Source organism: Phallusia mammillata, chromosome 7 (genome assembly GCF_965637545.1).
Source record: "Phallusia mammillata chromosome 7, kaPhaMamm4.hap1.1, whole genome shotgun sequence".
In the NCBI taxonomy this organism is placed as follows: domain Eukaryota; kingdom Metazoa; phylum Chordata; class Ascidiacea; order Phlebobranchia; family Ascidiidae; genus Phallusia; species Phallusia mammillata.
The window spans coordinates 10449781-10463952 of NC_137258.1; the positions used below are offsets into that span (position 1 = coordinate 10449781).

General features: G+C 39.1%; 2 protein-coding genes across 2 annotated transcripts; both read left to right on the plus strand.

The window, feature by feature from the left end:
- Positions 1-393: 393 nt before the first annotated feature.
- On the plus strand, positions 394-1748 carry LOC145237587 (peroxisomal biogenesis factor 19-like). The gene has a single exon (XM_080100514.1). It carries the CDS (start codon positions 481-483, stop codon positions 1291-1293), a length of 813 nt encoding a protein of 270 aa, XP_079956640.1. The 5' UTR covers positions 394-480; the 3' UTR covers positions 1294-1748.
- A 6-nt stretch (positions 1749-1754) lies between these two features.
- LOC145237586 (G2/M phase-specific E3 ubiquitin-protein ligase-like) lies at positions 1755-8758 on the plus strand. The gene is made up of 8 exons (XM_080100513.1): positions 1755-2003; positions 6085-6213; positions 6293-6375; positions 6434-6539; positions 6847-6878; positions 7068-7175; positions 7243-7442; positions 8083-8758. Exons 1-8 carry the CDS (start codon positions 1757-1759, stop codon positions 8378-8380), a joined length of 1203 nt encoding a protein of 400 aa, XP_079956639.1. The 5' UTR covers positions 1755-1756; the 3' UTR covers positions 8381-8758.
- The last annotated feature ends 5414 nt before the right edge of the window (positions 8759-14172 follow it).

Here is a 14172-nt window from a genome sequence, read left to right on the forward strand (position 1 = left end):
TCCAATACTCGAATGCCCACAAAAATCGTCAACCATGTGATCACGCATGCGTGACGCTGCAAGTATTGTTTTCTTTTCACTAGTTATCCTTGTGTGAAAGCGTGCAGTTTGAACTTTGGATTGCTGTCCAAGTGTTTTTTAAACAATTATCAGGACTATTTAAAAAATGGCAACAGCTTCAGCGATATATACGAAATTATCAATGAGCAATACGTGCTGGTGCTGCTTTGCCAAATGATAATGTCTCTGTTAAAACTTTGCAACATTGTATGAAATGAATTATGAAGATAGTATAGTAAAAACAAAGAACGTGTGTCATGAAATAGTTTTAACTTGCTGTATAGATTTTTGGTTCACCAGTGGCAACTGTTTTTGTGGGAGAAAATAAGGTTATTTGTTTTTCTAACTTTACTATGTCGTATTAGAAAATCAACATTAAAATTTTGTATGTAATGTAATAGAATAGCTCAGCAATTTGAAATGGATCCAGATTTAAATTCATTGTTGGATGATGCTCTTTCTGATTTTGACAAATTGGCACCAGAAAAACAAGAAAAGGACACTACAAAAACAGATGTGCCTGCATCAAGTACTGCTTCTGCATCTAATAGTTGTCCTATGCAACCACCAACAGATGTATTTAAGGAGTTTTTTGATGATGAAACTACACAGCAGCTTCAAGCAGAATGGCATCAAGCTATCAGGGAGCTAAGTGAAGAGAGTCCTGAACTTATGGAGGAAATGAAAAAAATGTCGGCAGCACCGCAAAATTCTGAGCTTAAAAACGAAAACAAATCAACTGCTGCTTCATCCAAAAAACCTGACTTTGAGGAAACAATGAAGGCAGCTTTAGAGTCACTTTCATTGGATGCAGACAAAGAGGAGGAAGATGATGAACTTCTAAATGGACTTCTTAATTTTGGAGGAAGCAGCGCCCAAAATAATCCCATGGGCATGATGGAAAATCTAATGAAAACCATGTTGTCAAAAGAAATGCTATACCCACCAATGAAAGAAATGTGCAATCGATATCCCGACTGGTTAGAAAAGAACTCTAGCAAAATTTCTGCTACGGACAAAAATCGTTATACACAGCAGTTGCGTTGCCTTAACAGTGTTTGCAAAGAATTTGAAGATGAAAAACCCACTGACTCAGAAAGCGTTCAAAAAGAAAGGTTTACCAGAGTCATGGACATTATTCACGAAATGCAGGGTTATGGCCAGCCACCTGAAGAACTGATAGAAAGTGGTGGAAATCCAATACCTCCACCAGATGGTTGCAGCATTTCCTAAAACTGTGATGGTTGATACAAATGTAATAATTCCCTACTCCAAACTGTGGCATGAAGCTACTATGGTGCAATTATTAAATCAAAGACCACTTGCTGTAAAGCATTGGCAAGATATAGCCGTGAATGTTATGGCAAAATCAAACATTTTTAATTTTGGATGTTTGGTTTTGTTAATCAATGTCAAAACTGTTTTTTAATTGTTTATGTTATGAATTTTATTGATTCGACTTACCAGTTAATAGAAGTGTTAAGTCAGCTATGTAATTTTGTGTGCAGATAGATCAAGCATATATATACTGAATATGATCCTGGGATCAGAGAACACTTTTTTGCCTACTTGATTTCATCTGCTTGTTTTTGTTATCACTACATGTTAACAAACTATTATTTTTTTGACTGGTACATCATGTTAAAATTGTTGTTAATCATGCATTAATTTTATTTTGTTCAGAAAAATATAGGGTATGATAATGTCTGCATATTGTAGGAAACCCTGTCATGTGAAACCTAAACGCAAAAAGCAACCAAAAAAGGCATCATCAAAAACAGAGGTTGTTGACAGTAAACCCCCCCAAGAACAGTGGTGGAAGGAATTTGGCATTTCATTGAAAGACATAAAACTGTTGCCCCAAAATGATCGATGCATATTTTGTTGGTCATCTGAAGACTGTGAAGAAAGATTTGGTGAACTGCTGTGCCATTTTTACACTGGTTAGTTCCATTACACTATTTGTGGCATGCATGCAGGTGTTGCTCGACCGTTTCTGGTCGTTTCTGTTTTGCTTTGTTATTTAGTTACCATCACATTGTATTTCACGGTGCGACTATTTTTAGACCCTTTTTAGTGCTCTTGTTTAAATCAGAGGTTCTCAAATATTTTTAGCTAGCTACTTGCATTGAATGCCTCACCCTGAAAAACAAAACTTGCATTTTAGGGCCAAAAACCAGTTAATCAGATTGGAGTTTAATTTATAGGCACCCACCATTGTAAAAACGATTGTCTAAATCAGGGGTTGGCAACCTTTTTTCTACTGCAGACCGTGTTTGAAACTGGAATTTTTTTCGGGATATATTAATTAATTATTATCTAAAGCAGGGGTGGCCAACCTTCTACATACCATTTGCCAACTTTTTAACATACTGTGTTGGATGCACCATAAATGTCTCGTAACCCCACCTTCTATGACTACTTCTTGTATATAGAGAGAAAGAGAAAGAAACAACTTTTGCATGAGAAGGATAGTAATAAGAAATAAGAACTATTAAGTAAAAAATAACTCTGATAAACTATATATATATATATAATTAATAGGGCTGGCTTGGGGACACATATTGATTTTACTCAAAATGTGTGTTTTTTTCTTGTTTTTTTCTTTCATTTTTCTTCTCCCTAAAGTTTGTCCGACTCGTTTTTCCATCAAATGTTTGATGCATTCAGCTGAAATTTACACAGATGGTAGATGTAGTTATGTAGATGTGCATCCCACTTAGTTTTTGTTGATAACCCCAGTATTTACCGCGCTAGCCCCCTAAAATGTTTTTTTCTCCCGAAGTTTGTCTGACTCGTTTTGCCATCAAATGCTTGATGGATATGGCTGAAACTTACACAGATGGTAGATGTAGTTATGTAGATGTGCATCCCACTTTGGTTTTGTTCATAACCCCAGTATTCACCCCGCTAGCCCCCTAAAATGGGTATTTTCCTCCGAAGTTTGTCCGACACGTTTTTCTATCAAAAGTTTGATAGATTCGGCTGAAATTTACACAGATGGTAGATGTAGTTATGTAGATGTGCATCCCACTTTGTTTTTGTTGATAACCCCAGTATTTACCCGGCTAGCCCCCTAAAATGTTTTTTCCCCGAAGTTTGTCTGACTCGTTTTGCTATTAAATGCTTGATGAATGTGGCTGAAACTTATACAGTTTGTCCGGATAACCCTAGTACCCACTTTGTTTGTCCGGATAACCCTAGTATTTACCCCGCTAGCCCCCTAAAAGGGGTGAGTTTGTAAACAATGTCAGAATTGGCTAAAATTTGGATAGCTTATAGTGATGGGACGAGTACCCGGTACCCGGTACTCGGTATCGATGGTATCGAACGATTTCAGTGGTATCGATACTCGTACTCGGTATCGAAATATTTTGTCTCAGTTTTCGATACCAACGTGCGAGTACCGAAGGCCGATTTACACCATAAGAATACGGGCAACTTTTGGCCAATATTTGCTTCGGACAGCACAAAATTGGAAAAAAGTCCCGCCAGTTTACGTACGTCTTTTTCGCTATCACGTGGTGATTACATTTTTCGGCATGTGTGTGCGCACGCCTTTACCCCGAGCATGGCAGATAAATTAGCTAGTGATATACAACTAGAAGAGTGGCTTTCTGATATACTTCCATTTTATATATTCTATACGATATTTACCAATTTACTATACACATCATTTGATCTACACATATGATTGTTTTTGTAAACAAAAACTAATGGGTCCCCACACGCATGTTTGTGCGGATTTACGGTAAACAAATGTTGCGGTGATTTTTACATTCTTAAGGACAAATTTTTAGAAAGCATTAACCCAACAATAAAAAAAATTGTTCGTATTCTTTTTGCACTATTATTGTCATGTACTTACAAAAACATTAAAAAAACGTAACAAAGACTTAAATCTAATCTCTTGCTTTAACCCAGATATAGTCCTCCAAGGTCGGGCAATTTTTTTTAGAAAGCTGTAACAGTTGTGTTACAGACACTTTAAATTAAAAAGCAATTTGCTACAAGTGTATACATAACAAATTGTTTTTCATTTAACTTTGTTTCGCAAAATGAGTACCATTGACCTGTAGTAACCTCTCAGGGTGCACACGCCAAACGACTGTTTGACCTTTTGACACCGTTTTCAATAGCACGCCGTCATTCGTGTTCAACAATACTGTTAAGCCTAATTTATACATGCCTTGAGTATTGACTCCTAAATTGATTGTTAAAAAAACGCTACGTTATGAAGAAAGTTCTGAGCTGTGTTTGTAATACCGACTAGTTGACCTTAAGTAACCCGTGATCATGCGGCGGCCAACCTGACAGCGAGCATTTAAAAAAACATTTATTTGGCAAAAAAGTCAAGTTAATTTTTTCATCTTAACTTTTATTAACAAAGTTTTTCTTGACATATACAAAACCGAAGCACGGTTATTAGGCTTAAATCACGTCATAGGTGTAAAACCTTCGCCAAAACTAAAAATGTGAGTGATAACTTAATAAAACGACATAGCATTGCTGTGCAAAACAGCTGATTTCTAATCACTGAAACGATGTCTCGTAAAACGTCTGTCCGACGTCAAGCTGAGCCCTCCCGCTATCGTAAACCAGTGAGTTACTCTCTTGGTACTTCTGCCTACAGTGTCTTTCTTGACCAAACGAGCGTTAGACACATTTACGTTTCGGGGGCCTGTGGGTGAATCTCTGGGTCATACGGGGTCAAAATTCACATGGACCATCTTTAGACCAATATCTGTAACGTGTATAAAATTGAAAAAGTTTGAACCATTCTTTCTTGACCAAAACGTGGGAACAATAGCCGCGCTAAAAATTTCACGTTTTGGGGTGCTGTGGGTGAACCGAGGGATCAAACGGGGTCAAAATTCACATGGACCATCTTTAGACCAATACCTATTATGTGTGTCAATTTGAAAAAGTTTGAACCATTCTTTCTTGACCAAAACGTGGGAACAAATCCGCGCTAAAAATTTCACGTTTTGGGGGGCTGTGGGTGAACCGAGGGTTCAAACGGGGTCAAAATTCACATGGACCATCTTTAGACCAATATCTGTAATATGTGTAAATTTGAAAAAGTTTGAACCATTCTTTCTTGACCAAAACGTGGGAACAAATCTGCGTTAGAAAGAAAAAAAGAAAAAAGAAAAAAAGAAAAAAGAAAAAAAGAAAAAAAAAATATAGACAAAAACAATATGTGTCCCCTTCAGGGAAGGGGACCCATAACTAAGTACAACACTACACTTAAGTACTCGGTAATCGTACTCGGTACTCGGTATCGAAGGTATATACATGTGGTACTCGTACTCGGTATCGGTACTCGCTTCAAAATCTGGTATCGTCCCATCACTAATAGCTTGTAAAGTATGCCAATTATCGTTATTGCGCCATTGCAGTTCGGGGGTTGTTAACAGCCCTTTGACGTCAGAAACATTAATGGTTGTTGCTCAAAACACCTCTAGTGGTTGAAATTTTAAACGTTGGCAGATTGGACTGAAATTTTGCAGTACTATTGATTGAGTCATTGTGGTTTCCTACTTTTAAGTTTGTGTGTGTTGAACCTCAATTAGTTATCCTACTTACTCATTGTTATCTATTGAAATGCATTATCTACAACTTTGCATGTGTGGGGACCCATGAGTTTTTGCTTGCAGAAACAACCAAGGTTATAAAAGACGATGGCTAATATGGGACCCAATATAAATAAGTGTAGGAAATATATTAATGTTTCAAAATATGCTATAGTGTATGTGCAAGGGCAATATGTGCTAAGCCACCCTTCTAGTTTATTTATTAGTTTATTAATTTGATTTTCATTATCAAAAGAAGGCAATGCGCCCTTTCTAATCATGCAATGCGCCATAGGTTGGCCACCACTGATCTAAAGGTACTATTTGTGAAAAAAACGCTGATCTAAATCAACTAACCATGGTTGTTAACTCCCTCGAAAATGTTTTTATCAAAATATTTATCTTATTATGGTGTAGGTTTTTTAGAAAATTGTTTTTGGTTTTGTAGGTTTGACGATGCACTATTTTTGCTTGTTGCTTTCAAGTGGCTTACACCAAACTGTAACAGATGAAGCTGCTGATTCAAGTAATGCCAAAGATTCTATTTATGGATTCATGATTAAAGATATTGTCCAAGGTGTTGTTTTTGCTATATGTTACTTTTTGACAATACACAGCTGTGTTTATGTCTAATAAGATGATTGATTGATGTACAGAAGTGAAGCGTGCTCAGAAACTTAGATGTACATTTTGTTGTAAGCGTGGAGCATCAATTGGCTGTGTTGTGCACAAATGCAAAGTAAGTATATTTTTTGCCCAGTAAAAAAATTGTTAAACAAGATTGATTTTTTTTTCAGACAAAATTTCATTTTCCTTGTGGACTAAATGTTTCTGTTTTATCCCAATTTTATGACAGTTTTCCTTCCTACTGCCGATTGCACAGGCCAAAGCAATCTATTGAAGGTAAGGTGTAGCGTTAATCAAACTTAATGTATACAGCATATATTTAGTACTTTGGACAGGACCCTACAGAGAGATAAATCACTTAAATCACTGGAAATGACATTTCAGGAGCCTTTATGCACACTAGTCAACCTTTTATGTTTATAAAAGATAAACATATGAATGCAATACTCAGCAATTAGCTTGTGCCTAATCGCCCATTTCAGTTTTGACTGTGATATTCATATGGCCCGCCAGCTCCCTCTTGTGGTGCATGCCTTTTGGTTGCCTAAGTGCCCCAAACATTCAACTGTCTTTTTGTCTTTAGTTTCCCAGGTAGCTGCACCAACCACGCTCAAGGTAATTATCACTGATCACTATTGTTCAGCATAGATTTCAACCACCTACAATTACAATCATTTTTAGCATATACTTCAGACCCAATTTAATTTCTGAACGATTTTCTTTGTAATTGGTTAAAACCTAATTAACACTATTTAACACCACAAAGTGTGGCCTACATTTTTAAATATTATGTTGTTCTTTTAGTGTCCAATTTGCCTATGTAAGGTCCAGAATGTAAGTGATGATTACCACATTGTACGAACACCCTGTTGTGCGAACAGCGTTATTCACAGAACTTGTGTGCAGCAACAGGTATGGATGAGCTGTAACCGTTGGCTCCAGTCTTACCATGTGTTTTCTAACGCTCTTGTCACTGCAGGCGTTTTCCTGTGGCACTTATTTCTTCCGCTGCCCCGTTTGCAACGACAGCGATAATTTCTCTGACGAAATGAAGCGGATGGGAATATATGTTCCTGAGCGGGACGCGTCATGGGAGTTATCGCACGATGCTTTTACTGATCTGCTGGAGCGTCACAGCATATGCGATGTGAAACAATGTATATGTCCTCACGGAAAAGAGTAAGCTTTCTACACAAAAACACAAAGTTGTCGATTTTAAACTATGTAGGACTGCCCTGTTTGGTATCACCAAACTATTATTAAATGATTTTTCTATTGGGTTGCTAAATTAAGTTAAAAATGTACAGGCAGTGGCAGAGTTGAAAGCAGGCCCAAAATTTGAACCCGAATCGTTAAGAAACCCGTTTAAGCCCGAAAGTTTGATTGAAAGTCCTATAATAAAGAAGACTTACACAATGTACAATAATATACATCCGACAATGTATTCAATAAGACGTTTTAGGGCTGTTGAACATTAGCTCCACCCACTTAGGTAGGTAATTTGTATTGTAAAAAAGATTACGGACACCGCTTTTTATGTCAGGCCCGAATTAAGCAGGTATGTTAAAAAACTTAAGCCCGGCCCGACTTACAACTCTGGGCGGTGGAACTTGCCAGCAGCACTAAACACAGACATAGGAGTTAAAAATATTCAGATACCTTTATCAAGCCTCCAATAAATAACCACCTATCGGTTTAGGTGCGTTACTAAAGTCAATACAATAGTGCGCACTGAAGAATATTATACAGTTGGTAAAAAACGTTGATTTACTATATCGCGAGACATAACCATTGTGTTTCTTTTACTTTAATGCAACAGCTACAACTTGAAGGGCACAGAATGGGCCGTGGTTCTCTGCGATTTATGCGGCTCCTCGGGAACACACATTGCTTGCTCTGAAGAGGTTGATTCCGAAAATTCGTATTACTCGTGTGAAGTTTGTACAGAAATACACGGCACTGATGGCGCCAGAGAGATGGCTGTTTCCATGGGTGTCATTTCGCCGCCTAAGGCAACACCTCGCCGCAGCACCCGCCGGAGGGCACTGCGGAGCCCCGAGGAGTCGACAAGCAAGCGTTCAAGGCCTGCTGATGGTTTGCGTGAAACCACGGTGTAAACTTTAAAAGGTTTTGTTTTTTAACTTTTAACAAACTGCTTTTCATTGTGCTATGTGGTCAACTTTTTACTTTTCTCTAATTTTGGACTGACTTTCATATTATAAATATGCTGCTTTTTATGCGCCGGGCGCAAAACCAGATTCTCTTTTTACGTCTGTGGTGTTAGTAAGGCTTTTGTTCATGTTGTTTTGAATTAAAGAAGACTGTTTTGTGAAACTATTTAATTCAAAGATGGTGCGCTTTCTATGTAATCTGTGTTTCGTGAAAAGTGGTTCGAATATTGAGTGTTACTGCTAAGTTTAGAGTTTTTATGTTCATGTGTTATTGCATCTTGTAAAACAACTTTATGTCAGTCAGTAAAATCTCGTCAAGTTTAATTTCTTGTCACGAAAATTTGATACGTTAGCAAAACATAGACATACAACCTTATTGTATTTTGTAAACCAGTAAGTGGTACAATAACCGTTACAAGACAAGCTATTGCTGTTAGCAAAATGGCCTATTCATAGCATAGATTCAATGAATGAGAACGGCTTCTTTGCTACAACCTAACTTCCCGATGTGGTAGTGCCTTTGAATGACCGCGGGTGCCGGTAAATTTATGAATGGGAGCGCGTATTTATTTCACACTGAATGCACCCGAAGGAGAAGTGTTGTTGATAGCTTGATTCCTGGTAACCTAGTCCCGATTCTTATTCCTGTTTACAACAACATAAAGCAAGTGTATATTTTTGTTCGTCCGTCCGCAATAGGGTTCATGCTTACGACTCTGCCCCCGCAGTTTGGACAAACACATTAGCAATTCTTAAATAAATTTACAATGGCGATAGTTACGTCAGGGCTTTTTCATGCCTGGACTCCTGACGGGAAAACAAACATCCTGCAAATGTCTGCGAAAGGGCTGAGCTGTAAAGAAAAACAACAGCTTTTGTTTAGTGTGGTGACGTCACTTGTTCTGGCAAATGTTAGAAAACTGAGTCTTCGGAAATTTTAACTCATTGAAACTGTCTCACAAATTTTTTTTCACGTTTTGCTATCGTTACGTTGATCGGTGAAGACTTGGTAGTAACAAAAATACATAATTTGGTTATTTTAGGGCTGCTTTATAAAAGCGCCTGCAAGTAATGGTTAGTTGCTAGCTGATAAAGTCGTGTATCACAAATCTTTGAATTTGTTTGTGTCAGTTTTGTTTTCAACATACCCTTACTCCAGCTTTTGTTATCAGTTTTTCCAATCTGACTCAGAGAGACGCTCCTTTGTAACAAAGTCAGCTTCGGGAATCGCGATCGCCCGCATTCGGATGTAATTAATTGAAATGGATTCGAGACAATAACGGGTTGAATTCGTGACGCAATCGTCTGCCACACCTCCCTTGATTGTGATGTCGAGATCAGATCAACAGACTTCCACCTTTGGTTTCCTTAAACAAACCTCCCTTTCCTAAGGACTGTTGGGAAATACATCCACTAATCTTTCTCTTTAATATACGTCTTGCTAAAGAGGCGAAATTAACGTTCCTCAACACGTTTAAAATCGCACTTGATTAGTGCCTAATGAAGTGCTACAATGTATCTCATGACTGGGCGTTCAGGCGTAATAAACTTGGGTTAGTGGAAACAGAATGTGTCGCCAAACTGTTTACGAATACTGTTACATGACTTACAACAACATCCATACATTTTATTTACTTTAAAGTTACTGATCGAAAAAGTAGCCAGTATGTTGCTTCTGCGCTATGAACAAGCGTTTCAGGATGTCGGTATGATTGTGGATTTGAGAAAATTGACCACACTAAACCACAATGCAACCACAATGCCAATCGGTGGTTTTGTGAATAACAACACCAAGGACGAACTTAGTTTTTCCCAATGCACATTTTTCGATGTGCAACTTTTGAGACAAACGCGCAACTGTCATGTTACAGTTAACCAAGTTGTTCGCAAGATCTGACATATATGTCGCTGTTGTATTTGGTGTCACAAATGGGTCTAGATAGTTTGTTCAGAAATAGCCAGTGACGTTCCGTCCATCCCTTAAGTAGTTGTGGTTCGAATTCCTCCCAGAGAGCCTTATCACCACATGGCAACCACAGGATGCCTTTGTTTTCTCGCGCTGATTTGACCGCTGCCACTTCAGTGTCTGACGTATTGCCGTTACGTCAAGCGCTAAATACATGGCCCATGCTACTGCTTGCTACACCAAAGCTTGTTTTCATTGCTGCCATACAGTCGGGGTCTCAGAGCGCACCAAAAGCGCTGACGGATTGAAGGAAATCGTGAAGTTATTCGACTTGGTTGGTCACATGCTGTTTATCGGTCTTTCATCGCCGCCCGATTTCGTGTTCCATGCCACGCATCCTCTGTCAACTAGCCAATCAGTAGCGCCTCATCTACAAGATAATCCTTGGCAGCCCTTTCCGTAATCGGCGAAAATTAACTTATGACGTAATGATATGGTTTGATTTTACAGACCATTTCCCTTGTCTTGGGAATAGACTAATATTAAACTCTTCGTTAATGTTAAAATATCCCATTTCACCCCACAAAGTATGTGGTAACATTTGACATTTAGCAATATTTTTTTGCCTAAAATCCTTTGAAACAAATGAAATCCCGGGAACAAACAGTTTAACGCAGACTATACAAAAAGGCTATGTGAAGTGCGTTGTTTACCAGCACATATACAATCATTCTTCGTGGTACCTTCTCCTTACACTTTTTCAGGCAAGAACTGAAGCAAACGAAGACAAGTGCATAATCTTGTGCACTTAAGAGAAGATTTGTTGATGTTTTTATAGCTTCGTTCATCATTTTCAATTTGCCTGCCTCAAATCGTCTTATAGTTTCCTGTTCGTTAAAACTGGGAAACTGACAGTTAGGTTCCTGTTCTCTAAGCAGCAACATTCACTCCCGCGTTAAACCCCAACCGCATTGACAAATGACTTTTCAAGTGCTTTACTCATCTTGTCTTTCAGGCTTAGTAAGCGGTTGCACCTCTTTAACTTTCTGTTAAAATCTGTTGTTTATGTGGGGACAACAAAATTACCGTTCCTGTTGCCCTCGTCATAGTGTTTACAAAACTAAGTCGCTATGGACGTATTTGGGTAAAAATTTGTGAGAGTGCAAACTTAATAACAAGCAGTAAGATTTAACGCAAAAACCATAACAAATTTTGATCCCATTGATGATTCAGATGTGGTATTTGGTGTCATCATTCGTTCACTTGACAGATCGCTGAGTCGCGTATGTGTGACTTCATAGCTTTTGTCGCTAGGGGGTGATACGGAGGTGTTGTAATATCTCTCTTTGCCAAGGGTCTTTGCCACGCTGCACTCGCACATATTCGTCTGTTTAACGTCGTCAACTCGCGGTCACTGAGTGCTTCCTAAATGCTCAGTGAATTATTTACTCTGCCACCTGCTGCGATAGAGCAAAGTGATGTTGTCTGGCTGCAAATCTCCATTTCGTCACGGAGATTTGCGATACCACCAGGCCATGCTGAAAAAATTCGCCTTTTCCTTGTATATTCCAAAGCAGCGGGTAACTGGTGGACATTCTGTATATTTACGTTTGGCACTTTGGTAGCCGCAGGCATTCCTTAATGGTGGCTGCGAAGTCTCATTTACCAGCATCGTGCCGAGCCTTGGTAATTGCTTATCACGTGGCCCGCTGGCAGATTTTGAATGAAAACAAGTGAGGAATGTGCGGAATGGGAAGAAATTTCTCACACGGTTTGCGCAGGCGACAGATGACGCTTGACCGAACAATGGCGTGAAAGCGTTCTAGCTTGATCACGTGCGTAAGTGGCCAATCGTTAGTGATCCATGATGAACAGGTTCTTCTTCAACTCCAGGGAAATTTTCTGTTTCAGGCATTTCGTAGTGTAGTAGCTGAGCTGGGGTGACGCAAGGTTGCCTCGTGATTTCCACCATTCGTAAGGAATTTATTTTTGGAACGGAATTTGAAATCGTTGTTTGCGCCATAGTAAAATTTTTATCAGATCATGTTGGATTCGATTTCAAAAGTAATATTGGCTACAACATTTTAACAAAATATGAACGGTCAGACAATTCTTTGAAAGGTACCACAACGTGTTCCAATTCTCCCACATGCAAATATAGATTCGCTTTTATTTGTAAACAGATAGATATTAAAACGTTTTTTAAAATTGACTACTTTGCACGACGATCTATTTATTTTATCCCAGTTAAACATACAAGACGTATAAAGTAACTTATAAATTAAACGTATAAAAAAAGGTTCTGTACATGAAATTTTTTTGTCCTATATTAACAAAATTCTTGAACTGCAAACGCCGTCACAGCCCATCATCGCAACACACATCGGTGCAACACTTACGAGCAAGCGGCGACCTCTAATCGCCGGGTTGAAATGCCTTCGAAATTTTTGTATCGGATCGACCTATGGATCAGCGCAAACAACTCGTTAGAGCTGAAGCCACAAAGCTCATTTGCGGCGCACCGTTGACAAGTCCTTGGAACTGGACGAGAAAAATTACATGTCAAGCACGCTGCAGGGGACGCTGAGAGTCGCAACACGCGACTTCAGTGTCAGTCGAAATCGGGAATGACGCTCGAGTGGTTTTAAGATGCCCGCGAAACGCTCTCCTCTGCCCGGGCCCTCTGTCACTCAGGCGGTCGACTGAGGAACGCGTTAATTGGCGATTCGTGTTCGCTCGATGGTCAATTACTCCGGCGCGATTGTTTAATGATAAGCGTGACGACAGAACGCAAGTGGTTGGGTGTTGGGTGGAGAAGATTTGTGATGCGCAGTGATTGTGTTTAATGCTCCCATCGCCTCTCGAAATTCCCGTAAAATTCCATCAAGGTTGAGTGGGGGTACAGACGTGAATCCAGCTTAAGTCGTGATTAATCAGTGGCGCCTTCGTGCTCATTATTGTTTCCACACAAACACGTGGTTTACGCGATTTGAAATTTGTCTGCCTGTCTTTTTCTCATTTCCTTCTGACCGCTTTAATGCTGTTCTTGGTTGTTTCATTCCATAAGAATGCAGAAAGTATTGAAAATTGTCCTGTTTTATTAATAATCGCCATAGAGATTTTACTGACAAATATGCCCGAATAAAAAGTCGGCAATAATACGTTGATATATAGATAAACAATCTTTTAGTTATATATTGTTTACATTTGCTTGAATAATTTGGGTCGACATGACAAAATCTGTGATGTTTAACAGTTGTGCCTTTAACCTTATTGCTAAGTAACAATATATTTCTTATAGTTAAAAGGCGACGACCGCTCACTGAAAAAACAAACACTGCCCTTGTGCATAATGCGCATAAAGCAGGTGGAGGTCGGGGTGTGGGGCCCAAAGATCGGGTGCATATGTGGTGCAAATCCAAGGGGATCACCGCATTAACGCTTCACTATCGTTGGCTTCATCTCTTGCGCGTCAGCTCGGAGACACTGATCTGTTGTGACGTCGTTTCGGGCGCGTGACGTGTGCTGGAAGATCGTATTGGGTTGATGTGGGAGAGTCGCATTGCATCGAATGCATTGCGCGGTCAAACAACTGTTTGTTTGTACATGTGTGGCATAAGGAATGTGGCTAACTGACGAACTTCTTAACTTACAGTAAAACACTGAATGACGTCAAGTTGTTATATGAAGTCGTACTTGAACATTGAATTGATCCAGCCGCATACCCAGCATGCAAAGTGTACAACCTTTTTTTCCGGCATCGGTTTTGGAAGATTACGTCACAGAAATGTCTTAATTCGCCAGGGAAAATAATCAATCATAAAAATTATGC

Bases quoted from the DNA above. Each gene is read 5' to 3' on its own strand.
- LOC145237587 (XM_080100514.1), top strand. From the start codon at position 481: ATGGATCCAGATTTAAATTCATTGTTGGATGATGCTCTTTCTGATTTT.
- LOC145237586 (XM_080100513.1), top strand. From the start codon at position 1,757: ATGATAATGTCTGCATATTGTAGGAAACCCTGTCATGTGAAACCTAAA. The intron at 6,540-6,846 runs GTAAGGTGTAGC...TTTTGTCTTTAG, and splicing joins GCCAAAGCAATCTATTGAAG to TTTCCCAGGTAGCTGCACCA. The intron at 6,879-7,067 runs GTAATTATCACT...TTGTTCTTTTAG, and splicing joins CTGCACCAACCACGCTCAAG to TGTCCAATTTGCCTATGTAA.